Raw genomic sequence first — 14,175 nt, forward strand, 5'->3', positions numbered from 1 at the left:
CCCCGCTCTCGCCTAAAAACGTCGGCGTGTCGCCCAGTCACGTAGGCCTCGTGCTAAACATTGACCAGGCAAAACAGGCGTTGCCTTGGCGTGTCTTTAACAGGGTCTAAACACGCCCCTGTTGTGTATTATAGCAATGAAAGAAGAATGATGCAATGCGAACAACCCAATCAGCACAGGTGATTGACCCAATTTTGGAAACATGTTGGCCAAGACCGGTCTTACAAAGAACCAGAATCAAATCACCTATTTGCAATATTGGGTCGATTACCTGTTGTGCTGGGGAAGACAATGGTGGCAGAGGTGGCAGTGCTTCAGGAGATGTTAAGAGTGAACAAAAGAACGTGTTTGCATCATTATCATTATCAACATCATTATCATCAGCCTGACTACTCCCACTGCGGGGCAAAAGCTTCTCCCATGTCTCTCCAAAGCGCTCGTCTCGTCTACTATTCCCGTCCGTGTTTTTCGCGGTAAAAAGTTTGCAAGATGTATGTCAACCAACTCGCCCAATATGCAGTACTGTTAAATTACATCCCCAATTAACCCCGTCCTTTGCCAGTTGCGGCCACCATATCCCCGCAAACTTCTTAATCTCATCCGCCAACCTGATTTTCTGCCGTGCCCTGCTATGCTTACCTTCTCTTGAAATCCACTCCGTTACCCTAAGCGAATATTCGTTATCTTTCCTTCGCATTACATGCCCTGCCCAAGCCGATTTCTTCCTCTTGATTTCGACTAGGATGTCATTAACCCGCGTTTGTTCCCTCACCCACTACGCCCGCTTTCGATCTCTTAGCGTTACAACCATCATTTTGCTTTCCATAGCTCGCTACGTTTTCCTTAACTTAAGCTGAACCCTCTTTGTTAGCCTCCACATTTCGGCCCCATAGTTGGGCACCGGTAAGATACAGCTGTTTGCAACGGGCAACCAAAAGCGCTGGGACGGTTTCGAAAAATAGCTAAGCGGTCGCATGTGTGGTTAACTACTCGCTAGGGAATTCAAACCTCGCTCTTGCAAAGCATGATCTCTCTTTTTTTTTATGATCGTCAGAACCAGTCGCACCGGGATTTTTGTACACCTTTTAATTTTTAAAATTAAAGCGCTCGCGTCGACTAGCGGCACCCATGCGAAGCAGAGCGGAAACCGGGAGAGAAGGTGAGCATGCGCCCCTGTCATGCTGCTTGAGTGACTTATTTATTTTTTTTTTTGCAAAACAACCCCTACCACGCAAGTTTTCAGGCCGAGTTCAGAGTACGCTTGTTCCGTGCTCTATTTGTGGCGTGATTTATCTGCGGAGTGCTGCAAACGCGTAAAGTTCTAAGCCTCACCCTAGGCCTAGATTGCGTTCGCAGGCTGGTTCCGTAGAACGGTTGTTTGAACGAAGTTAATGCGCCAATACCGACGGTCATCTTGAACCAGTTTTTCGTAAGTAACGATCGCAACTGGTTTTATGAGCATGCTATACTGTTGACAAATGTGTGTTTTGTTTTCAGAAGCACCTACACCGTGTGAAGCGGATAAAAACAGTTGAGTATAGTATAGTTTGTGTTTGGCCTAGTTAGTTAACATTAAAGTAAACTGAAAGGCGCTGCATAGTGTTACTAAAAAAAAAGAAGAGGAGGCGGAACTGACGGTCAACACGATTAGGAGCACGGCTATGGTTGACAATCTTTCCTCGATCCTCTCCGCTTTTTGAAAAACAATTTTTTTGCAGCTTCTTGGGGGTATAAAGCATAACCGCCGATGATGGCTAGGGGTTGGTTCCCACTAATCAGAATAGCCTAGGAGACGGCGCTCACACAAACGGCAGGAATTTTACCTCGCATGCAACCATCTATCCTTCCGGGGCAGCAGCAGCGGGCAGTCCATGCCTCTAGGTTGTTAAAAAGTTGTAGGGGACATGTAAGCTCCGCCTTAAGGCTATGACACGATATCATTAATGAGTTAATGGCCCTATATACAGAATTGGGCCTTCTCGTTTGAGCATTCATAGATCCCTGGCAGTCCTCATACCACTCCTGGTGCAGCGGTTCATCTAAGGGCCCCTGTCCGTCTCTAGCAGGTGCTGCCATCGTGGTACATGTACTGCCCATATTGCTCTTCCCCAGCAACCATTCACGACAAGTCATTAATTTAACTGGTGCATATCATAGTGCGCAGTTTGATCACAATCCGGTGGGCAGGTTGTGATGACGTCAGAAGAAATCTTGGCCTGGGTGGCCCACCTGCCTCCAAGGTTGCTTTTGTGGGGATTTTTCGTGGATTTTTTGCGCTTGGTCAAAGACGCCGTCGACGACACCGGGTTTTGTGGGACACAAGATCCTCATCGCTATCACGTTAAAAGGGCGTTTGAGCGGGCTCTACAGCTCGGTTGCAAAACTCTTGTCCCGAATTGCGGGCGCGGAACTGTTCCTGCAAAGTCTCGGCCCAAAAGTGCCTCACGCAAGGTTCACAATCAAGCTCATGTTTTCGCAGCGATTGCCATCGCTACCAGGCCTTTCGGCATTGGACAAGTTCGACTGATAGCAGCACTCTGCCTCTTACGGATGAGTCAGCAGATTGCTGGTGAATTTGTGCCATTATCTTCTTGCTCCCTAACGCCTACCAAAATAAGTTCACGCCTTTGATTGAAATGAAGTATTTCAGATTTCAGGAAGGAAGGAAGAATGCGAGTCAGATGCGGCGTTCACAGACTCAAGCTTCTCTTGGGATACACCTAACTGGGGGCTCGTGCGGAAGTTAGATCAAGTCAAGTGATTCGACGTGCACTAACATCACTCTAACGTGCACCAACATCGCACAGCACACGAGAGTTTTTGCACTTCGTCACGACTGAAATGTGGCCACCGTGGCTTTGATTCGATACCATTTTCTTGGACACAGCAACAAACGATCATAGCCCCTGGCGTAATTCGGCAAAAGGTTTTGGTTTGGTTTATGGGGTTTAACGTCCCAAAGCGACTGAGGCTATGAGAGACGCCGTAGTGAAGTGCTCCGGAAATTTCGACCACCTGGGGTTCTTTAACGTGCACTGACATCGCACAGTACACGGGCCTCTAGAATTTCTCCTCCAAAGAAATTCCAGCCGCCGCGGCCGGGATCGAACCCGCGTCTTTTGGGACAGCAGCCGAGCACCATAGCCACTGTGCCACCGCGGCGGCATAATTCGGCGAAAGAGGCAGATTAGCTTAACCAAATAAATATTTTGTGGTTATTCCGGGCATACTGGTTAAGGCCTTATAGGTTTTTGTAGTTACCGAATCCCAAATATTGCCGCCGCGGTGGCTCAGTGGCTATGGTGCTCGGCTGCTGACCCAAAAGACGCGGGTTCGATCCCGGCCGCGGGGGCTAGAATTTCTTTGGAGGAGAAATTCTTGAGGCCCGTGTACTGTGCGATGTCAGTGCACGTTAAAGAACCCCAGGTGGTCGAAATTTCCGGAGCCCTCCACTACGGCGTTTCTCATAGCCTTAGTCGCTTTGGGACGTTAAACCCCATAAAACCAAACCAAACCAAACCGAATCCCAAATAAGGAGAAATTCTGCGAAGCAATTACTTCATCCAATGAGAAACAAATCTTTGGGCAGACGCATCACCTCACGCCTTTATCAGTTGGTGCCAGGCCTTAGTACCTTCCGTCGTACTAAAGTTGAGAAAAACACGCGATGTCACAGTGCGAACCAAGTGCGGCGGTTCTTAAGTTCTCCTTGGGAAGCCTGTCTTTCAGTTATCTCGTCCTCGGCGCACTTTCTTTCGTACGACTATTTACTTGTATTATTGGACGACGTTGCGTCACAAGATAGCCTCGGCATGCGCTGTAAGACCATGAAAGATTCTTTTCTTTTGTGTGTCTTATCGAGATAGCTATTTCCTGATAAGTTCTTACAAGGCCTCGTCGTAGTTGAGCTCCGTTGTTGTAGTCTGGGCTACGTGACCAGTGAAGCTGCATAGAAACCTGAGTGCCGCCATATTTAGACAGGGCGAGTGGCTTTGACGGCTCCACCTTGCGTCTGAAACGCCGTATTCGCTCGAACAGTACGCGTCTTACGATTCTGCGAAGACAATTGGTCCGTAACCTGAGTAAGTATTAAATTTTCTGCCGCTCTGACTGGCAATTTACTGTTCAAAACGTGCAGCTGCGACGAAATGGTTTATGGTTTATGCAACTTAACGTCCCAATTCGACTCAGGCTATGGGGACGCCTTAGTGAAGGGCTCCGGAAATTTCGAACACCTGAGGTTCTTTAACGTGCACTGACATCGCGCAGTACACGGGCCTCTGGAATCTCGCCTCCATCGAAATTCGACCGCCACGGCCGGTATCTTTCGGGTCAGCAGCCGAGTGTCGTAATCAAGTTATGGCAAGTTAGGTCACCTAAGTTGGCTCTCGCCAAATGTTGCAGGTTTCTGAGGCTAAGGCTTGAGGGAGTGTCCCCTGTCTGTTTGCTTTGTATATGTGTAAATATCTGCAGTGAAATGAACTCCTCCGCGACATTTTCAGCTTTCACAATTCTCTTCCGTGCATATCCTCCTCGCAATGTAATAATTAAACAGAAGGCGTTTTTTGATATGGCAGCCGACCCACCAACTGTTTCTAAATACTTTTTTTCTGATTGTTTGTTCCTAAATTTCATTTGTTAATTTCTTGCGAGCGGTAGTCGACTGGCATTGCCATTTCCTCGAGTGCACATACTCGGCAGGGCTCGTTAGTTTCCGCATTTTCAACAAGACTGCCATTTTAGTTCGTAAGCACAAATCCTGCGCGTACCAACCCCAAGCAAAATTGTCCGTTTTCGCGTTGTCTGTTCGTATCTGTCCTGTCACGAGTGCTCCTTCACGTGACACTTCCCGGTCATCGTCGTTTTCCACGCAGCAGAAATCGGTGTTTGCGCACTTATGAGACTGCAGTAAACATTCTCCGTTTTTGCGCATATCAAGTAATTTACGTCGGAAAGAATTTTGTACTATTTGTGTCTATTCGGGCAAACTAATAACTTCAAAGGTTGTTTTGAGCTGGACACTGTTTCTATTGGACATCCTTATTTAGCGCTAACATTTTGGGTGAAGGAGTTACACTAAGGACTACACCTTGCGCACAATCCTCCCAAAATGTAAGCTTGCTCCAATGACTGATTCTTTAGGATACAACCATTCGGGTGACATCGAAGTGTTAATTGCGCAACTTGCGGATTAGAAAGATTTTTTTACGCGACAGTACGATGTCGATGGCGTTGGTTTAGAAGAAACCCTAGCAAAGCACTCCTCTAATGTCATGCAGAGCAACATACAGCGTTTGTAAAAAAATTGCGACTCGAGGGGTTTGTTTATGAGCAGAGTATTTGGGCTCTCAGTACCATTCCATGCGTGCGAGACATGCCCAATACACCGCTCCTAAGGTATTGGCGAGACAGACCAATGCTGGCTTTGCGCTGCTGTGATTTGGAGCAGTGACGAAGGGAAACAATGAACCCTGCATGATTCAGAAACAAACTTAGTAGGCTGTAGGTTTTTAATACAGGCAGTACATATTCGAAGCAAGTGAAACACCCATGTATATGTTTCTTCAAATAGCTTTTTACGGGAGATTTTCTGCTCTTTGTAGTGACATTATCTGTTATTTCTGCAGTTTTGTGTTCGCGTACATTGTCGTAACGGACAGTCCTCACAGGTCATCCGTGAGAAATTATTGTGACCGAGGTGTGTGAGCTGTCGAACGAAAATGAAGGTGAATTATTTCACTTCGGCTGTAATGACGGCACAGGTGCTCCCATGTTGGATGCCCGGGATACCACGGAAGCGTTCCTGCTTATTTGATCCTCTTGCGCTGCCTACAATGTAGTGCACTTTGAAGGCTTTGTGGGGACCCCCATTTATGACGCTCACAAATCAGGTAACAGCCGCTGCGAATGTCATTAGGGGCAATTCTGTGTGAACTTTATCTTTCGGCAAGTGGGAAGATGGCGCTCAAAATTAGGATAGGCATCACGACTAAGCCTCCTAGTGACGGCACTATAGTCCACCCAAGAAACGCTGGTTCGGTTATCTTTATTTCTGGCTGTCGTTTACGGGCAGAGATAGTGGCTTTGCGGGTGGAAACGTAATCTTCACGTGGTTCATTTTATGTCAACTTCAGTTATCACTAAGAACACAGGTGCCCGCACTGAAACAAATCCTTATGTGTAAAGAAACAAAAATATACACAAGCAATGTCCTCATCTACCGGACGAAGAAAATCTCTATTTGGTCTTTCACGATGACCACAATTACGTTGCACAGGCTTCATAGTAGTAAATTTTTTCTGCTTTGTTTTACAATTTGTATCCTTTCCAAGTGTTCTAAAAGAAACGGTATCAAATACACTTGGTCACAAAAATCTGGAGTCAGCAGTATCTAGATCGCTGATAAATATACAAGACCACTAATGCTCATGAATGAAATATTGATTACCTCGCGAAGAAACTAAAATATAGTGAAGATTGGGAGAAGTACGTGTTAATAACGAACACATAGAGTTATTTCCCTAAAAATTACTTTTTATTAACAACCATTCGTTGCTGCGCTTTTGATAGATTGAACATGGACTCAGGAAAGGCTAATGATTGCAAGTGTGCGCAGGATGCGATGCATGAAGCTATGATTTTGAATTCGTCCTTATTTTTAATGGCCATTGTTACTGGGAATATCAGTGTTATTTGCGTTCATCTAAATAGCTGCCACAATGCCTTAATGAAAACTACGACCCGTCAGGGGTAAGCGTTCTACCACAGGGTGAACGTAGATGTTCTACTACTGAGTTTGGGATGGTCTGTTCGAAAGCCAGGTCAAGACGGCCCAGTTTAGTTACCAGGGACAAATCTTTGCAGCCTCATTCATGCTACGCCTAGATTACCCTGCTCCATCAGGCACGTTTTCAACTCATTGATTGAAAGAGAGACACAGCTCATTAATGAAAAACAGATTCTAGCAGGCGTGAATATTCGCTGACATGCTACTCTGCGTAGGAGAGGGAGTAAGGGAGTAAACATAGACGAAGGGTGCTAGAAAATATAGCGGGCATTGAAGAGGGTTGCAGTTATGATCAAGTGTTGGGGCAATTCAGAGTTTCTCTAAAACACTAATAGCGTCTAAATAGGCAAATAAGAATATCACTGCACGTCACTGGTGTCTGCAGCAGCCTAAAGGACCTAAAATACCGTGCACTATGAGTGGCACTTGGGTGACGGACTGCATGCATTGTTTTTAAGTGGGCACGTTCGCTGGCGTACGCTCGATATTCGAAGAGAATATGAAACACAGACTCAATTGAGCCGCCGTTGCCACAATACGGACTGTCTGCTTGCTTGAAACGGTATCTTGGACTGTTCGTAACTGCAATATTAAGACGGAGGCGGTGATAAATTGTACCTAGATGGCGTGTAAGACCGAGTGGTAGTCATTGCGCATACAGTAGCTGAGGTCGAATAAAAGTCAGCGCCACCTTCGAGGCTGCTTTCCAATAGGTAACCTGCAAATAGGTAACATGAATGAGGATAGAAATACAGGACAAAGTCTCAAGTAGATGCTACATATAGGCAGCTGAAACATTGTTCTACATTGTCATCAATCCATTATTTAAAAGATCATCTCACCTTTTTTGAAGTTTATATTTAGTTTTCGCAGAAAGAAAGTATTACTTTTTCTAGCGTAGTCACCGAATTAGTTTTCGGTAAGACAACTATTTGGTAAAACACAATTTTCTGTTCTCCATCCAATTTTTCTTCATAAAAAGATTAAGAGCTACTGTTCTTTTTCTTTTCAGAACATATGTAAAAAATGCACAGGTTTTAGTTCTCACGAGCACGAATTTTCCTTGACCTTACTAAAGCGTTTTATTCGTTAAACGACAGCATTCTTGAAGAAAGGCGTGACGGCGTGAATGGCATTCTCCTAGGAAAGTCTGAAAATTATTTTAAGCAGCGTGTCAAGTTGTTCTATTTGTAAGTTTTTAGTTCAGTGGTAAGGTTCTTGTTGTCAAGGTTCCTAAAGGCTCCGTCTTGGGGCCATCTATTTTTCTGTTTGATATGACTGTTTTGCAGTAAGTATTATATTATGATCAAATCCTGCCACACGCAGGCGACATGCTTCTAGTATTAGTAGATGACGGTGCTAGGGCCGTAATTAGAGAACAAAAAAGTATGAAACATACAAAAATGGGGCATGGCGAGCAAACCCCAATTCGAGTAAAGCATTTTATCTACTTTAATCAGAAAAATGAATTGTTTCGCAACATTCGGGTTGTGATTTTCCAGCTCAGGCCTAACCACTAGCCCAAAAGTTTGAGGTCTTGAGGTTGATTACCAACAGAAGCTTGATTGACACGTCCGCTCAGTCACTCAAAAAACCTCATATGACTTACACGTCATTTCAAAAGCCGAAATTTCTTTATAGTACATATCCTTGGTAATCCTTATCAAGCATTCATTCATTCACATAATAATTGGAGTATCTTCTTTGGGAATACAAGCACTCGTCGTATTTGTCCTCCTTATCAGCTTCTCACGAAGAAGCGCTTTTAATAGTTGCAAAAATATTTGTATTAACATTCTGAAAGATTATTTGTAGTTCCGGGGTATTCTAAATACATAAGAAACCTGGTAACTTATAACACCGCTTCCTTAATTGATCAAATCAATAAAAATGCATTGCATTTAAGAATCGCACGCCTTCGGCAGTCACTACGCGTCTACGTGACTTTCACACGGTATGGACGCCTGCTTTGCGTCAAAGGCACTAATTACGGTGGAGAAACACTGGAGTAGAAAGAATCTGCTTCAAAGAGTAGTCTTGATTATAAGGTTCAGTTTTCACTTGTACTTCATGTCATTCAAAGGCAACTTAAACTTTCTCTGCAGCATTCAACGTAGTTTATTTTCTTTAGTGTTTGTAGTCTTGAAAACACGAGTTTATTTCCTGCTTTGAGCAGCGTTTAGGGCCAACTCTTTTAAGTGCCCTTTAATAAAACAGCAGTGCTTGATATTGCTGCTGGCCGAATAGAGTGTTCCAGTTTACATCAGTAGGGAAACTCAGTTTTAAAGCGTCCGAGCAGTGGTAATTTCGTATTGTCATGCGCTGTGCTAAATAAGCAAACTTTCAAAAAAGAGGTAGCTGGCATGAAGTGCATAAGCTTCTAACGAGGTTCGCCTCAATTGCCTAACGATACAAGTAACCTGTCACCTGATTGACGGAGGAGCCCAGAAGTATTTGTACGCCGACTTCTTACATACGGCCGCAGACAACGTGATACGTGAACGCGTAAATATCAGGCTAAGTTATGTATGATATGAAGGAGCTTTATAGAAAATGCTGAACTGAAGGCAGTAGTAAACAGGCAGGATAGCTTTTAAGGATACGAGAACATTCTTGGAAGCTCAGCCAATAGAAGTGCAAAGAAAAGTGGCCCTATTCTTCGAAGGAACACCTGGTAACATGGAATGCCTTAGGTCAAGCAGCCGACGGATTGATCCACATGCAAGTTTCTTTTTACTACAAATACGACCCTGAATGTAAACGATTATTAGTGTGAGAAATATCTACATTTACATTGGTTCAGTTCTTATGAAATGACGAAATATTATTTTGGAATTGAGCAAGTTCTCTAAATGAACATCACTGTATCGTCGCCATTCTTTATTATTGCTGCAGGGACGGCGACTTTAGATCAGCGATGGACCTTGAGAACCACATATGCATTGATGGCCTACGCATGCGGAGAATCTTCCACGAGGACACAGTGCGCTCAGTGTTCACCTACAAACCACGTCACGACGATGTGTTCGTTGCAACGTATCCCAAATGCGGAACAACCTGGATGCAGTATCTCATCCTGAGTATTTTGTCCAGAGGCAACCCACCAAAAACTCTGCAAGATTTCCTGCTGGCTTCTCCCTTTCTTGAGTTCATGGGTGTCGAAGCTGCAGAGAAAATGCCTCGGCCGGGCCCCATCAAGACTCATCTACCTGCTAACAAGGCACCTTACGCAGAACATGCCAAGTACATCTACGTCGCGAGGAACCCTTACGATGTGTGTGTTTCCTTTTACTACCAGTTAAAAGGCTTCACTGCAAAGTCTGTAAAGGATGTATCATTCGCGAGATTCCATGAACTATTCGTCACAGGGATGCTGCCTTATGGCGACTACCTGGACCATCTACTATCCTGGTACGAGTACCGCGATAGGTCAAATATGCTGTTCTTCACCTACGAGCAAATGAAGAAAGATCCGAACTTTTCGGCATTGAAGATTGCAGAATTCCTCGGAGAGGATTACGCAAGCGAGCTTCGAAGTGACCGAGCGCTGTTTGAAAAAGTTTTAAACGCCACTAGATTGGAGAAAATGAGAGAACTGTTCAGTGATATGTATAGTAGGTTGGAGGCGGAGCTACTGAGTCTGCCAGGGGAAAAGGCGTTGAAGTCTGTCGAAGTGTACCGTGATACGCTGCCCCGAAAAAAGGAAATGCACGAACGTGAATGTTTTGTCCGCAAGGGTACTGTGGGTGACTGGAAGACTCACTTTACTCCGGAGATGATCACAAAAACTAAAAAGTGGATTGAATACAAAACCAAAGGGTCCGACGTTATGAAGCTCTGGAGTGATATTGAGATTCCATGATTTAAGAATTTTATTGAGCTCATAAAGTTAATAAACGGCACATTTTATGGGAAGAGTACTTTTGTGGTACATTGTGTTGAGGTCCTGATAGTGATTCACTGTCCAGAGTTTTAATCCAGGCTAAATAAAAGGGGCAATTTGCGGAAAGGAACGCAGCTACTTTGCCATGCATATAAGTTGCCTGGACTTGGCAGATCTTGATCTGCTTATCTATTTGAATGCGAAAAGGCTATATGGCTGTTCTGCAAGGAAACCCAGCGTTGTCCTCGTTGACTGGGAAAGTGGTCACGAAAAATCCGAGATGTCGTTACCTTTGTATAAAAGAAAAATAAAATTTCTTCTCAAGGTGCTTGGAATTTATCCCTGAACTTTCAGACAGCGGGCCGAACACGGATTTCCTAGGTGACAAAACCTCGTTGCTTCTTTCCTCGCAAAGGTGAACCTATACATGCGTTTCCTTACGACTGTATGCTAACGAGTAGGTCTGTCTAAAAAAAGCAAAAAGAAAAGGAAAGAGAAAGGACAAACAATGCCTTCGCATTCGAAGCACTTAAGTAGTCTTAAATTCTCTCCGTAATTTTTAAAGTTTGTTTTGTGAAATTCCTCGCCTATGGGTCTCCCGGTCTCCTGCTGCGTTAACGTCTACCGGTCGGAAATACTGGGTTTTCTTCAGACAGGTAGAGCGGTCTGGCGAGATCTTGTGGCTTCCTCTTGCACGCAGACTGTGTTTCATGGCCCATGGTCGTATGACGCCGCACCACACCCAAGAAAGTCTCTGGATAAAAACTGGCTGTGCCTTAACTCAGTTATGCCTGGATGTGCGTAGCGAGAGGCACGATTCAACTTGTTGTTTAGCTTGGCTATCTCTGCGGCTACATCTTTATCGTTTAGCTTGGTACGACTCAGTGTTTAGGTTTTGGTGCCACGTATCGTTAAGTTATGGTCACAATAAAGACTAGGCATTTTTAAAGTGTAACGGATTTATTTTCAAAGTCTTCATCTTGTTTCGGAATTGCAAAGACGGCCGGATGGTCGGTGAAGTAGCAAGCAGCCGTCTCAATGGCTCCGACTATCTGCCGACGAATCCCACCGAGCCGCCCCTTCTATATATACGATGCAATACCGGCTCCTCTGTTGTTGCAACGCGGTTTCACCGGCGTCATGCCAGATGGCGCAGCGAGCGGCGCTGCCAACTGCGGCGGTTGCTAGGTAACGGCTCTGCTTGCGGTGTGATCACCGGCCACAGCGAAACAGCGAGAATACGGCCAATGTAGCTCTCGCTGTAATATCACCTGACATTAGTAAGGTCCATTTTCTTCAATTTGAATCGTACTACGCTAATCGTCGTTACTGGAGACTTGAGCGTCAATGTAATAAAGCTCTTCGGTATAGCATTGGTTGCAGCCTTGGACGATTTCACACGGGGCATGTGCTTGAGGCGCCGCCTGCAAAAGTCCTGATCGGTGACACCTGCAAGGCTGTGCCCATACGATTCAGAGACGAAACACCCGTTAATAAAACCCACCCGTCAAATAAATATCTACAATCGACGTGCCGCAACAGTGGCGTCAATATTTTTTAATATGTTTATTTTGGTTTGCATAACAAAATTGAGGGAGAGCAGGCAAAAGGTGTATCAGCACCTTACGGACGCCTACCCATCCTATAAAGAGATTGTGTACAAAAGAAATGCAAAAAGCGTCGCATGAAGATATACGATATACAGTATGCAATACAACATACAAGATACACAATACGAAATATGCACAAAAGTGTACAATGAAAAACAGGATATGCATAATACATATCTCTGGGTAATCAAATGTACGCGATAAAACACGACGTTAGTCTGAGAAAAACAAAATGCACAGAAAGGATGCTTGTATGAATACCAAGCTTCAAAGGGGCAAATGTCCCTTGCGTCCAGATATTACGTTATTATCTCGTTGTTCTGTTATCGCTCGCTTCTAGCTATACCCCCTCGTTGTGAAACCCCTTCCTCGGAACTTTCATCCCCAGTACCACATCCCTCGCCGCATGGCTCGCGCTAAGGCCCTACACAAGTATTACGGACAAGCCCAGGACGCCATTTGGGTAGACGCCGCGTGCACAACTCATGAAGCTGTAGCTGTTGGTTACAATCCAGCCCTAGCACAGCCCCTCACACACCGCCTTCCCTCGGGCTGTACGCCTGAGGAGGCAGAGGAAACCGCCCTAGAGGAGAGGCCCTACACAAGTATTACGGACAAGCCCAGGACGCAATTTGGGTAGACGCCGCGTGCACAACTCATGAAGCTGTAGCTGTTGGTTACAATCCAGCCCTAGCACAGCCCCTCACACACCGCCTTCCCTCGGGCTGTACGCCTGAGGAGGCAGAGGAAACCGCCATCGCCCTAGCCCTTCTACATTCCAATGCAAATTACATCTTTAGCGATTCCAAAACGGCTCTGTTCAACTTCGCGAGAGGCAGGATTCACGCCCCTGCTTGGAAATTGTTGAACACCCCCACCAAAAATTTACCACGCAGGGTAGAGCTCCAGTGGGTGCCGGCTCACTCTGGGAATCCAGGAAACGAGGCGGCCGATAAATTGGCCCGAGGTTTGATTTGCCGGGCTAAGGACGGCCTCGATCCAGGTTTCTCGAGAGAACGGGCGCACACCTTTGCAGAGCTCACGCAAATGCCCCGCTTGGACCGTCGGACTTACCCTCCTCCACACCCCTCCCTTACCCATTGCCAACAGATCCTCTGGAGACGCCTCCAGACCCGCTCTCTCTCATCCCCTCAGCTGCTATCCCACTACTGTGGCACCTCTCCTGCATGCACCCTGTGCGGCGACCCTCACGCCACACTCTCCCACATCCTTTTCGGCTGCCCTGCTGATCCTCCCCCGCAGGTACAGCCCGCGTTATCAAGTTGGGAGGACTGGGAGGTCGTGCTCTCGTCTCCGGACCCGCCATCGCAGCTTGCTGCGGTGCTTCGAGGTGCCGACGTCATGGACAAACACCACATGAACGTTCCGACGTAGAGTGGGACCGTGCGGTGGTCCAGGGACCCAAGGGGGGTCTAAACACACTTGCCATAATAAAGTTTTTCTCTCTCTCTCTAGCGATAGCCTTGATATAATATTTTTTTTTTTTAAATTTAACATGAAGTAATGAGAACGTGGTTCTCCCGCACCGCCCGAACTTCCCAAAAGAGCAGAGATGGAGCAAACGCTCGCCTGAACTTATCACCTATGTCGCTCTTCCAAAGTCATTAATGCTCAGCTCACCATAAGCGCTCGACCAACTATTGTGGACAAGCCTCAAAATTTTATTTCGCGGCTGGAGCTCGCGAAACGTACTCCAACGACACCTAGAATGGCTCGCATTTTGTGTTTGTGGATTCTTGAAATGAGGACCTTGTTTCAAAACATCTAAAGCATGGTCAGGTGTTCTTTTTATGTGGAAGTGTTGTATTTAAGGTATCGGTTATGAATGCCGTGTAGGTGGTATTATCGTAGCGTCATGGCCGCCATTAAGACGT

The 14,175-nt window shown here is 45.7% G+C and overlaps 2 protein-coding genes across 2 annotated transcripts in view; both read left to right on the forward strand.

The window, feature by feature from the left end:
- LOC149332012 (sulfotransferase 2A1-like) overlaps window positions 1-14,175 on the forward strand; it is a 252,829-nt gene that overhangs the window by 165,391 nt on the left and 73,263 nt on the right. The gene's annotated exons all lie outside the window — the stretch shown is intronic.
- On the forward strand, window positions 3,972-10,859 carry LOC149332024 (sulfotransferase 1E1-like). The gene is made up of 2 exons (XM_089555658.1): window positions 3,972-4,082; window positions 9,683-10,859. Exon 2 carries the CDS (start codon window positions 9,705-9,707, stop codon window positions 10,647-10,649), a length of 945 nt encoding a protein of 314 aa, XP_089411784.1. The 5' UTR covers window positions 3,972-4,082; window positions 9,683-9,704; the 3' UTR covers window positions 10,650-10,859.

Source organism: Amblyomma mixtum, chromosome 8 (genome assembly GCF_055824585.1).
Source record: "Amblyomma mixtum isolate Tamu chromosome 8, ASM5582458v1, whole genome shotgun sequence".
NCBI lineage: Eukaryota > Metazoa > Arthropoda > Arachnida > Ixodida > Ixodidae > Amblyomma > Amblyomma mixtum.

Excerpts from the sequence above, each read along its gene's own strand:
- LOC149332024 (XM_089555658.1), top strand. The coding sequence starts at position 9,705 with ATGGACCTTGAGAACCACATATGCATTGATGGCCTACGCATGCGGAGA.